Consider the following 9,758-nt stretch of genomic DNA (forward strand, 5'->3'; position numbering starts at 1 on the left):
CTGGGAAAATTGGGGTTGGGTGGGGAGGTGTAGAGTGACAAAGTGCCGACACAAAGCCAAGGAAAGACGGAGTGAAGAGCCCTCCTCTAGTCACACAGGAGTCCGAGTATTTCCCAGGTATCCCTAGTGGCTAGCTGGCTTCAGTCTGGGACTCAGTCCCTACAGTTCCTGCCAGGCCTTGCCAGCCGGGGCGAGGGTTGGGACACTCCTGGTGGCCTATGCCTCTCTGGGCTGCCCCTCCCGCTGTGAACCCTGTATTTGTCCCGCAAGTTTTGACTCAGGTAGACTCCCTGGGTACAAGGTTGCCTGCTCAGTAGTCGGGCACGAGCTGCTCCGATGGGGGAAGGAGGTTGTCTAGCCCATAGTTGGAGAGGGGCCCTCTCTGCCACAGTAGGCGATTTGGGCTACGGCCAAGTTGCCAACAGCTAGCTCCGCTGAACCACTTCTGGCCCCGTGGGGTCAGCGGGGATTCCCCTGAGCGCCGGAGCTCACAGGTCTCGCCTTGTCCCGAAAGCCCCGCAATCGAGGCGGAGGCGACCGAGCCCCCGACGCGCCTAGAACGTTGCCACAAGAAGGGGGAACGTCGGAACAGTGCAACACGGGGCGGCGGCCGAGGCGGCTGCAGGAGGGCGGGCGGGGGGCAGGGCTCCGGGGGACCGGGCGGGCCATGGCGGAGGACGGCGAGGAGGCGGAGTTCCACTTCGCGGCGCTCTATATAAGCGGGCAGTGGCCGCGGCTGCGCGCAGACACTGACCTTCAGCGTCTCGGCTCCATCGCCATGGCGCCTTCCAGGAAGTTCTTCGTTGGGGGGAACTGGAAGATGAACGGGCGGAAGCAGAATCTGGGGGAGCTCATCGGCACTCTGAACGCGGCCAAGGTGCCGGCCGACACCGGTAAGCCCTCGCCGAGGAGGGGCCGGGCCGGGGCCGGGGCGGGAGTCGCAGCGTCCTCTCCCGAGGCCTCGAGGCCGGTGTGCGCACGGACCTGATGATGCAGGGCTGTGGGACGAGGGCCGCTGGGGTCCGGGCAGGGGCCTCGCAGCCGCAGCCCCGTCGGTGCGTCGAGGGGGCAGGGCGGAGCACATGATGCCCCTTCGACCGTGGGGCAGGTAAGGACGTTTTGGGTCTTCTGGAGGAAGGTGGCCCCGGGGCGCGCACTGGGGCTGTGTCCGCCAGGCGACGGGTTAGGAGCGGAACCCGAGGCTCTGCGGGAGACCAGGGGAGGCTGACCGCAGACCCCGGGGTGGGGGAGGAGGCTGGGCCGCGTGGGCTTCCCGCTACCTGCCCCTCGGCCTCCCGCGCCGTGCGCCGCAGCACGTAGCCCCAGACTCCTCCCCTTCCTTGCTAGCGGCCGGGTCCCCGCGCCAAGCTGCTCGGGGTCCCTGAGCCTCCAGATCTGACCCCTTCCCTTGGGCAACCTGTGCGACTCCCGCCTTCCACTGAAGGGACCGAGCCGGTGCCAAATAGCCTGAGCGATTTGGGAGTGAGGAGCCATCCTACCGCCTTCCCCAACCTGGAAACGGCAAAGCACAAGGCCTCTGAGTCAGTTAGCTCTACCACCCACGGGCAAAGGATGCTCTCCTCCATCCTCCTTCCTCCCTCCACCGAAATCGGAGAGTCACGGGCCTGATCCAAAGAGGCATCCCCTTCTCGTTCATTCCCCAGAGGCCCCAATACAAACCCCAGGAGTTGGCCCCTCTCCTTTTGCTACAGATCCTTGCCTTGCAAAGGGGAGATGAGGATGGGCTATTTTAGAAAGGAAGCAGAGTTGGCCCCTACAGAATGCTGAGTCTGTGAGGTGCCTATGCCCAGAATAGCTCGAGGAAATTGGAGCCACAGCTGTTAAAAGAGCAGAGGGCAAGGCGAGGGCCGTGGCCTCTCAGGGGTATCTGGAAGGCTCTTCGAGTTGAGTGCAGACCCAGCCTCGGCTGGAAAGTGGACAGAGGTCATCTTGCTGGGGTGAAAAGGGGAGGAGAGCAGAACCAAGAAGAAGAGGGTAAGGGCTTTGGGGCTCCAGGGCTCCGGTTAGGAATTGTGGAGAATGAAAGCTTTCTTTAGTCTCATCCCCCTGTGGTACCATCTTGCCCTCAGAAGTGGTTTGTGCTCCCCCCACTGCCTATATCGACTTCGCCCGGCAGAAGCTAGATCCCAAGATTGCTGTGGCTGCACAGAACTGCTACAAAGTGACTAATGGGGCCTTTACTGGGGAGATCAGGTGAGATCGAGGTGGAGAGGGGTGTGTGGGACCCTTCCCTCACACTTCCCCTGTGGCTTTGAGGGGAAAGCCACAGGATGGGCTCCCTGCTGAACCTTGGCTTCATCTCTTCCTTTAGCCCTGGCATGATCAAAGACTGCGGAGCCACGTGGGTGGTCCTGGGGCACTCAGAGAGAAGGCATGTCTTTGGGGAGTCAGATGAGGTTAGTAGCCAAGAGAGAAGATAAGGGATGTCTTTTTCCAAGAAGGATGTCTCACCAAGTCTGTTTCTCAACAGCTGATTGGGCAGAAAGTGGCCCATGCTCTGGCTGAGGGACTCGGAGTAATCGCCTGTATTGGGGAGAAGCTAGATGAAAGGGAAGCTGGCATCACTGAGAAGGTTGTTTTCGAGCAGACAAAGGTCATCGCAGGTATCTCTGGAAAAAGGGACCTTTGAGCCTATCCAGGGCCACAGAGACTCAGAGGGTAGGGTCAGGCCCTGGAGCCTGTCTTGGTCCCCATGCTGATCCAGAAAAGGAAAAGGGGGAGGGGGAGTGAGAATCCTTGCTTGGGGCCTATCACTTCTCCAGCCCCCAAGGTAGATGCCACCTGGAAATCCCCCAGTGTCCACCAGGGGGCAGTAGGCCACCGTCCTTCATACTCCTGGAGAACCTTGCTGGAGAGTTCTTTCTTGTTCACCCTTCCCTCCATCTGTGATCTGTGCCCTGCAGATAATGTGAAAGACTGGAGCAAGGTTGTCCTGGCCTATGAGCCTGTGTGGGCCATTGGTACTGGCAAGACTGCAACGCCCCAACAGGTAACAGAGCCCAGGAGCCCTGCCCTCATCCCAGCTTGCCTCAGTACGTTTGGACAGACACAGACCATCTTGGGCAACCCCTTATTTCAAAGAGACGGAGACCTTGGGCCCAGAGACAGTGACTTGTCCAAGGGCATCCAGTCCAGGGCCTGGCTTGGATCGGAGCCCTGGTACTCTGATTCAGTCAGAAACCACACTAAGTGTCCACTGGTGCCAGTGATTTTTCCTCTTAGACAGAAAAGGTCTTACTTAGTCCAGCTTCTTGTTTTAGGCCCAGGAAGTACATGAGAAGCTCCGAGGATGGCTTAAGTCCAACGTCTCTGAAGCAGTGGCTCAGAGCACCCGTATCATTTATGGAGGTGAGTGGCTTTGGTTCCCGGCTGAGGGGGAGTGGGCTGAGGACTAGACTGAGCCCTCGGACATGGAGGTGGGGATGGGGTATACTCATCTCATTCTTGACCAAGCCCTTGTTCTGCTCCCTTCCCAGGCTCTGTGACTGGGGCAACCTGCAAGGAGCTGGCCAGCCAGCCTGACGTGGATGGCTTCCTTGTGGGTGGTGCTTCCCTCAAGCCCGAATTCGTGGACATCATCAATGCCAAACAATGAGCCCCATCCACCTTCCCTACCCTTCCTGCCAAGCCAGGGACTAAGCAGCCCAGAAGCCCAGTCACTGCCCCTCTCCCGCACATGCTTCTGATGGTGTCGCCTGCTCCTTCCTGTGGCCTCATCCAAATTGTACCTTCCTTTACTATCTTCAGCCTGTAATGGTTGGGACCAGCCCAATCCCTTCTCCACTTACTATAATGGTTGGAACTAAATGTCACCAAGGTGGCTTCTCCTCGGCTGAGAGGTGGAAGGGGTGGGATTTGCTCCTGGGTTCCCTAGGCCCTAGTGAGGGCAGGAGAGAAGCCATCCTCTCCCTTCTTACACAGTGAGGCCGAGATCCTCCCCTCCGAAGGCAGGAGTGCCGCCCTCTCCCATGGTGCCCATGCCTGTGTGCTGTGTACGTGAACCACCCACATGTGAGGGAATAAACACCTGGCACTAGGTCTTGTGGTCTGTCTGCCTTCACTGGACTTGCCCAGATAATCTTCCTTTTTGAGGCAGCTATATAAATGATCCTTTGTGCAAAAAAAAAAAAAAAACCAAGAACAGGTTTCTATAATAGTACCTCTTACTGTTTTTACTAGAAAAAAACGTTTTGCGTAGCAAACTGTCATAGCCTTGAATGCCGGCTCCCTCTCTTCCTCTGAGTGGCTCTGGGGCTGTTGATTTCCTCAGAGCTTGGGTTGGGGTAGGGGCCCAGCCTCACCAGCTTTCAATAGCTGGTCTAGGCCAGCAGTGCCTCCCCACCTCCCCAAGGGGAGGGGTGGTGGCAAGGCCTCAGCACAGTCTGTGGTATCACAGGGCTCATTGGTAGAGCAGGTAGCGCTTCATGGCAGGGCAGATACCTGGCCGAGCCGGGTATCCCCCAGGGTGTGGCGCACACACAGGTGGCTCAGGTGCGGAAGACAGTGTGGCTCCGCTGGGAGAGAGCAGGAGGGGAATGTGAGTATGGGTGCAGCCACCAGTCACACGTCCTCAAACTACAGGGTCCTGCCCAGATGCCTTTCTGCTTTCCTGCTTTGAGTGTGCCCACCTTGGCTGAAAGGGGAATCTGAGATGCCCTGAAGTTCTGCCTCCCAGTTAAGATTTCACACATCCCTAGTCAGAGCTGGGGTGAAGCGCTGGCTAAGGCCCTCTAAGTGACAGGCCAGGGTGGCTCTGACCGTGGTGGAGCTGGCCCAGGCTTTGACTCCAGAGGCTTGGGAGCTGGGGCTGAGGTGAGGAAGGATGGCCGTCCACTCTACAGCTCACACAACTGCAGAGAGCAGCTCCAAGCCCTGGCCCCAGTCAGTTCCTGGGAAGGCTCCTCCCCTGTTGCCCCTCCCTAAGGCCCTGCCTCCTCCACTGCTCTCCTCCCGGGTGCCCAGGGCCCCAGTGTCCCCATTCTGAGGTTTGGCTGAGGAAGGAAGTGGGTATGTGGCACAGAGACAGCTCAGAGCCCGGAGAATCCGGTACACAGCCCGGGTACCTGGCTCTGCCTGTCCTCCTCCTTTTGGACCTGTACATCAAACCCAGTACCTAACCCTTTGCGCCTCTTGCTCAGGGGTTGATACCTCCTGAATTGTCTCATCCCTGGAGTGCCTCCCTCCATTCTGAAGGTTCACCATTTACTGGCCAAGAAAACGTGAGAAAGTTGCTTTCTCAAGCCTCTATTGCTGTTGGATTAAATCACAGCCGTAAAGACCCCTGGCCTTTCCCAGCACTGAACGGAGGCGAGAGGCAGGCTGGACGAAGGTGCATCCCCTCTGCTCTTGTCAGAAGTTTCCATCCCAAACCGCTGCCACCAGGGACAGAAAGTTCTCCCCACATCTGCCCCAGGCCTCACCTCTCCTTTCGCCCAGGTAGCGCATGCGGACCTGGCACTGGCCCCAGACAGCGCTTACTGCCGGATAGAGGGTCCTGCCCTTCAGTCCGCGGAAGGCTGTCCCCAGGTAGGTGCTCCCAATAGCGTAGCCCAGAGTTCCCTCCTCCATGTCCAGAACCACCAGCAGCCTCTCTGGCACCTCCAGCTGCCCACCCTAAGTTCCCGCTGGATACTGGGGCGCTCCGGGCCCCTTGGTCTGATGGTACAGCTTCCCCCGCCCGAAGTCCCAGCCCCACGACTCGCTGTTGCTGCCCAGCAGCGCCGCGTAGTGCTTAGTCGGCAGTGGGGCGCGGGCCGTGGCCACGCCCACCACGGCATACGGGCCCCTCTGCTCTAGGGGCCAGCTGATCTCCCAGGCGTGCAGGCCTCTTGAATAGCCCCTCTTACCCCGGACACCATCAGTGCTCTGGGACATGGGCCTCCGCTCAAAGTACAACCCTCCTTCCTTGACCTCGATGTTCTCTGAACAGTCTATGGGGTTCCAACCGTGGCGTCGTTGGGCCCCCCGGTCAGGAGGGTGTGCAGACAGCAGCTCTTCCAAGCCCTCGGGACAGGAGACGTCAGGGTACAGGGCCTGTGGGGTGGGGGTGCTGCTGCTGCCCCCCGCCAGGGCTGTCTCGCCCATGGAGGTGAGGAGCTATAGGGCTCCCCGAAAGAGGCTTGCTGGGGCGTCTCTCTTATAAAAGTTGAGCTCCAGTTTGAGATTGGCCTGGAAGCGAGTTGGGAGAAAAGGGGTGGAGGAGCAGAATCCTGGCGGGGGGTCGTCACCCAGGCACCCCATCCTTTCACCCAAGTTTGCCAACTGGCCCGCTCCTCCCCCCTGGCTGCCCGAAAGCTCCCGGACCCCTCATCTGCCCTCGCCCCATCTGACCCAGGTCGCCCGAGACTCTCGCGAGTTCGCCCCCTTTGGGCCTCAGCAGGGACCATCCGCCTTACTCGCCCCGAGCCCTAGCCGCTGCCCTCGAACCTCGGTTGGCTTCCCAGCCCAGGAAGTCGCCGGGCCTCTGGAAGAGCCGGGCGGAAAGAAGCCGAGGCGCGCAGGGCGCACACCGCGTGCCGCTTCCGCCCCCAGCACCTCCCTCGGGCCGCGCTCACCCCGCGGCCCCGCCCCGCCAGGGCCTTCCGGGGCGTTAACCCTCTCATCGCTGCCCCGGGTTGTGCAGCCCGAGGCCGCGCCCCTGTATGGCCTCGCCCCTTTAGGGGCAGTTACCTGTCTACCCGCCGCAGCCGCGGGGAGCATGCCCCGCCCCCTGGAGCCCACCCCGGGCGATTACTCGGTTGGCTTCCCAGCCCAGGAAGTCGCCGGGCCTCTGGAAGAGCCGGGCGGAAAGAAGCCGAGGCGCGCAGGGCGCACACCGCGTGCCGCTTCCGCCCCCAGCACCTCCCTCGGGCCGCGCTCACCCCGCGGCCCCGCCCCGCCAGGGCCTTCCGGGGCGTTAACCCTCTCATCGCTGCCCCGGGTTGTGCAGCCCGAGGCCGCGCCCCTGTATGGCCTCGCCCCTTTAGGGGCAGTTACCTGTCTACCCGCCGCAGCCGCGGGGAGCATGCCCCGCCCCCTGGAGCCCACCCCGGGCGGTTAACCTCGGGTCTCCGCACCGGGCTGTGACCCTCCCCGAAGCCCCGCCCCCACGGCGAAGGCCCGGGGCGATTAACCCTTCTCTCCCTGCGGCAGAGTCCGCACCCGGTCAGGCCCAGCTCAGAATTAACGCTTTGATGGCATCACCGCCTTGGGAATCCCTGGGGATGGTGTTCACCGTCAAGACCTTTGAACCGCCTGAGCAACTAACTCCTGCGACCCTGAGGATAAGGAGCATGGGGTGAAGGAGGGGCTTCATTGTGCTGACTCCCATTTCTATTTCCCTGTGATTCTGGGTCACTGTTTCTGGGTTGCGCCCTTTCTGCCCCGGGTTTTGAGTCAGCCTGTGCCACCTCTGAGGCTGTGAAATCTGCTTCAGGCTCTGGGCTGTACGCATCATAGTTTTCCCTGCTGGTCCAGTCTTCATACTGGATGCCAATCCATTACTGAGCCGTTGATCTCATTTGGTGGAGTGTCCTGGCTGAGACTTGGAGTTTGAGTGAAGCTATGCCACCAGTTAACTGTGTGATCTTGGGGAAGTTGCCAGATTTCTCCTTTTTTTTTTTTTTTTTGAGACAGGGTCTTGCTGTCACCCAGGCTGGAGTGCAGTGGCGCCATCACAGCCCACTGCAGCCTTGACCTGCTGGGCTCAAGTGATCCTCCTACCTCAGCCTCCCAAGTAGTTGGGACTACAAGCATGTGCTCCCACGCCCAGCTAATTTTTTAAAAATTATTTTTATTTTTATTTTTTTGAGATGGAGTCTTGCTCTTATTGCCCAGGCTGGATGGCAGTGGCACGATCTCGGCTCACTGCAACCGCCGTCTCCCAAGTTCAAGCGATTCTCCTGCCTCAGCCTCCTGAGTATCTGGGATTACAGGCGCCCACCACTATGCCTGGCTATTTTTTGTATTTTTAGTAGAGACAAGGTTTTGCCATGTTGGCCAGGCTGGTCTCGAACTCCTGACTTTGTGATCTGCCTGCCTCGGCCTCCCAAAGTGCTGAGATTACAGGGGTGAGCCACCACTTCCAGCCAAAAAAAAATTTTTTTAGAGACAGGGTCTCCCAAAGTGCTGGGATTTCAGGCATGAGCCACTATGCCCAGCCCCAGATTTCTATAGTTTTCTGTTATGTAAAATGGGAGCAATGATGGTAGTTACCTCACAGGGTTGTTATGCAGTTGAAATAATCCAGGTAAAACATGTAGCACAGAGCTGGGTACATGGTATGCACTCAACAAGCGTAGATGTCAATGTGCTTACAGAGTGTGGACACTAATAAGGAGGCAATATAATATAATGGCATACATGGTAACTGTGGAACCAGACTCCCCATTCATGAATACCTGAAGGCCACTGTGTGTATGATCTTGGGCAAATTACTGAACCTCCCTGTGCCTGTTTCTTCCTCTGTAAGACAGAGATCACATTAGTATCTATTGCACGGGGTTGGTAGTGAGGATCCAATGAGGTTATAGATGTAACACATTTGGAACAGTTTCTGGTTTGCATTTAATGATTTGTGCTAAGCACTGGAGATTAAGCAGTGAATCCTTAAGGAGGTTACAAAGACTTTTATAAAACAATGTATCATGTATTAATAGTAAATAAAATTATGGAGATATAAAGAAAGTACTATAGAAGTAAAAAGAATAGGACTTCTATCTGGGGTTCAAGCAGTTAGGAAAGGAGCATGTTCTAGAAGAGGATCACACCTGGGCTGAATCTTTTCATGTCCTAGAAGGGGTTCACACCTTCACACTGGGCTGAATCTTTTTTTTTTTTTTTTTTTCCTGAGATGGAGTCTTGCTCTGATGCCCAGGCTGGAGTTCAGGGGCATGATCTCGGCTCACCTCCGCCTCCTGGGTTCAAGTGATTCTCCTGCCTCAGCCTCCCAAGTAGCTGGGACTACAGGTGCATGCCACCATGCCCGGCTAATTTTTGTATTTTTAGTAGAGATGGGGTTTCACTATGTTGACCAGTCTGGTCTCGAACTCCTGACCTCGTGATCTGCCCGCCTCGGCCTCCCAAAGTGCTGGGATTACAGGCGTGAGCCACCGCGCCTGGCCTGGGCTGAATCTAAAAGGATGACTAGGCATTGGCCTGAGACCAGCCACTTCTCTGCAGTATGGAGGTTGGGTTAGGGTTGCAGCATGTAGAAGACATTCCAGACAGAGGAGTCCGCATGAAAAAAGCAAGAATCAGCAGGTGGGTTTGGGGAAGTACAGTATCTTCAAGGTTGCTACAGCCAGGAAGGAAGCAGAGAAGGGCCAGAGAAGTAGACAGCAAGTCACAGAGGCCTTCTAGGCTGAGTTAAGGAATGTAAATGTTTTCTCATAGGACAGGCCAGTGATGGGGAGCCACCGTAGGATAGAAGCAGGAGAGGAACGTGGTCAGATAGGCATTTGATTTATTTATATATTTTGAGCCAGGGTCTCACTTTGTCACCCAGGCTGGAGTGGAGTAGCATGATCACAACTCATGGCAGCCACAACCTCCTGAGTGCCGGTGATCCTCCCACTTCAGCCTCCTGCGTAGCTGGGACGACAGGTGCATAAATACCACCATGCCGAGCTAATTTATTTTTATTTTTTAAATTTATAAATTATTGGCCGGGCGTGGTGGCTCAAGCCTGTAATCCCAGCACTTTGGGAGGCCGAGGTGGGTGGATCACGAGGTCAGGAGATCGAGACCATCCTGGCTAA

The 9,758-nt window shown here is 57.6% G+C and overlaps 2 protein-coding genes across 5 annotated transcripts; one reads left to right on the forward strand and one right to left on the reverse strand.

Annotated features, from left to right (window-relative positions):
• Positions 1-68: 68 nt before the first annotated feature.
• TPI1 (triosephosphate isomerase 1) lies at positions 69-4,175 on the forward strand. 4 transcript variants are annotated; one of them, XM_011983009.1, is made up of 8 exons: positions 638-893; positions 2,091-2,214; positions 2,333-2,417; positions 2,492-2,521; positions 2,609-2,624; positions 2,925-3,010; positions 3,282-3,369; positions 3,498-4,175. In XM_011983009.1, the coding sequence occupies exons 1-8, from the start codon at positions 668-670 to the stop codon at positions 3,614-3,616; spliced, it is 774 nt and encodes a 257-aa protein (XP_011838399.1). In that variant the 5' UTR covers positions 638-667; the 3' UTR covers positions 3,617-4,175. The 4 variants fall into 4 exon arrangements, with proteins under 4 accessions (XP_011838398.1, XP_011838399.1, XP_011838400.1 ...); XM_011983008.1 differs by having other exon boundaries at positions 69-893; positions 2,492-2,624; XM_011983010.1 differs by having other exon boundaries at positions 696-827; positions 2,133-2,214; positions 2,492-2,624.
• SPSB2 (splA/ryanodine receptor domain and SOCS box containing 2) lies at positions 4,167-6,554 on the reverse strand. Its single transcript, XM_011983007.1, is given in 3 exon segments — positions 4,167-4,455; positions 4,458-4,535; positions 5,442-6,554. Coding segments are annotated over 3 exon segments (777 nt in total). The 5' UTR covers positions 6,106-6,554; the 3' UTR covers positions 4,167-4,420.
• Between the last annotated feature and the right edge of the window lie 3,204 nt (positions 6,555-9,758).

The sequence above is a fragment of the Mandrillus leucophaeus genome, unplaced genomic scaffold (assembly GCF_000951045.1).
Source record: "Mandrillus leucophaeus isolate KB7577 unplaced genomic scaffold, Mleu.le_1.0 Scaffold245, whole genome shotgun sequence".
In the NCBI taxonomy this organism is placed as follows: domain Eukaryota; kingdom Metazoa; phylum Chordata; class Mammalia; order Primates; family Cercopithecidae; genus Mandrillus; species Mandrillus leucophaeus.

Excerpts from the sequence above, each read along its gene's own strand:
- TPI1 (XM_011983008.1), top strand. The coding sequence starts at position 668 with ATGGCGGAGGACGGCGAGGAGGCGGAGTTCCACTTCGCGGCGCTCTAT. Across the intron at positions 2,215-2,332 it reads GCCTTTACTGGGGAGATCAG|CCCTGGCATGATCAAAGACT; the intron begins GTGAGATCGAGG and ends CTCTTCCTTTAG. Across the intron at positions 2,625-2,924 it reads GCAGACAAAGGTCATCGCAG|ATAATGTGAAAGACTGGAGC; the intron begins GTATCTCTGGAA and ends TGTGCCCTGCAG.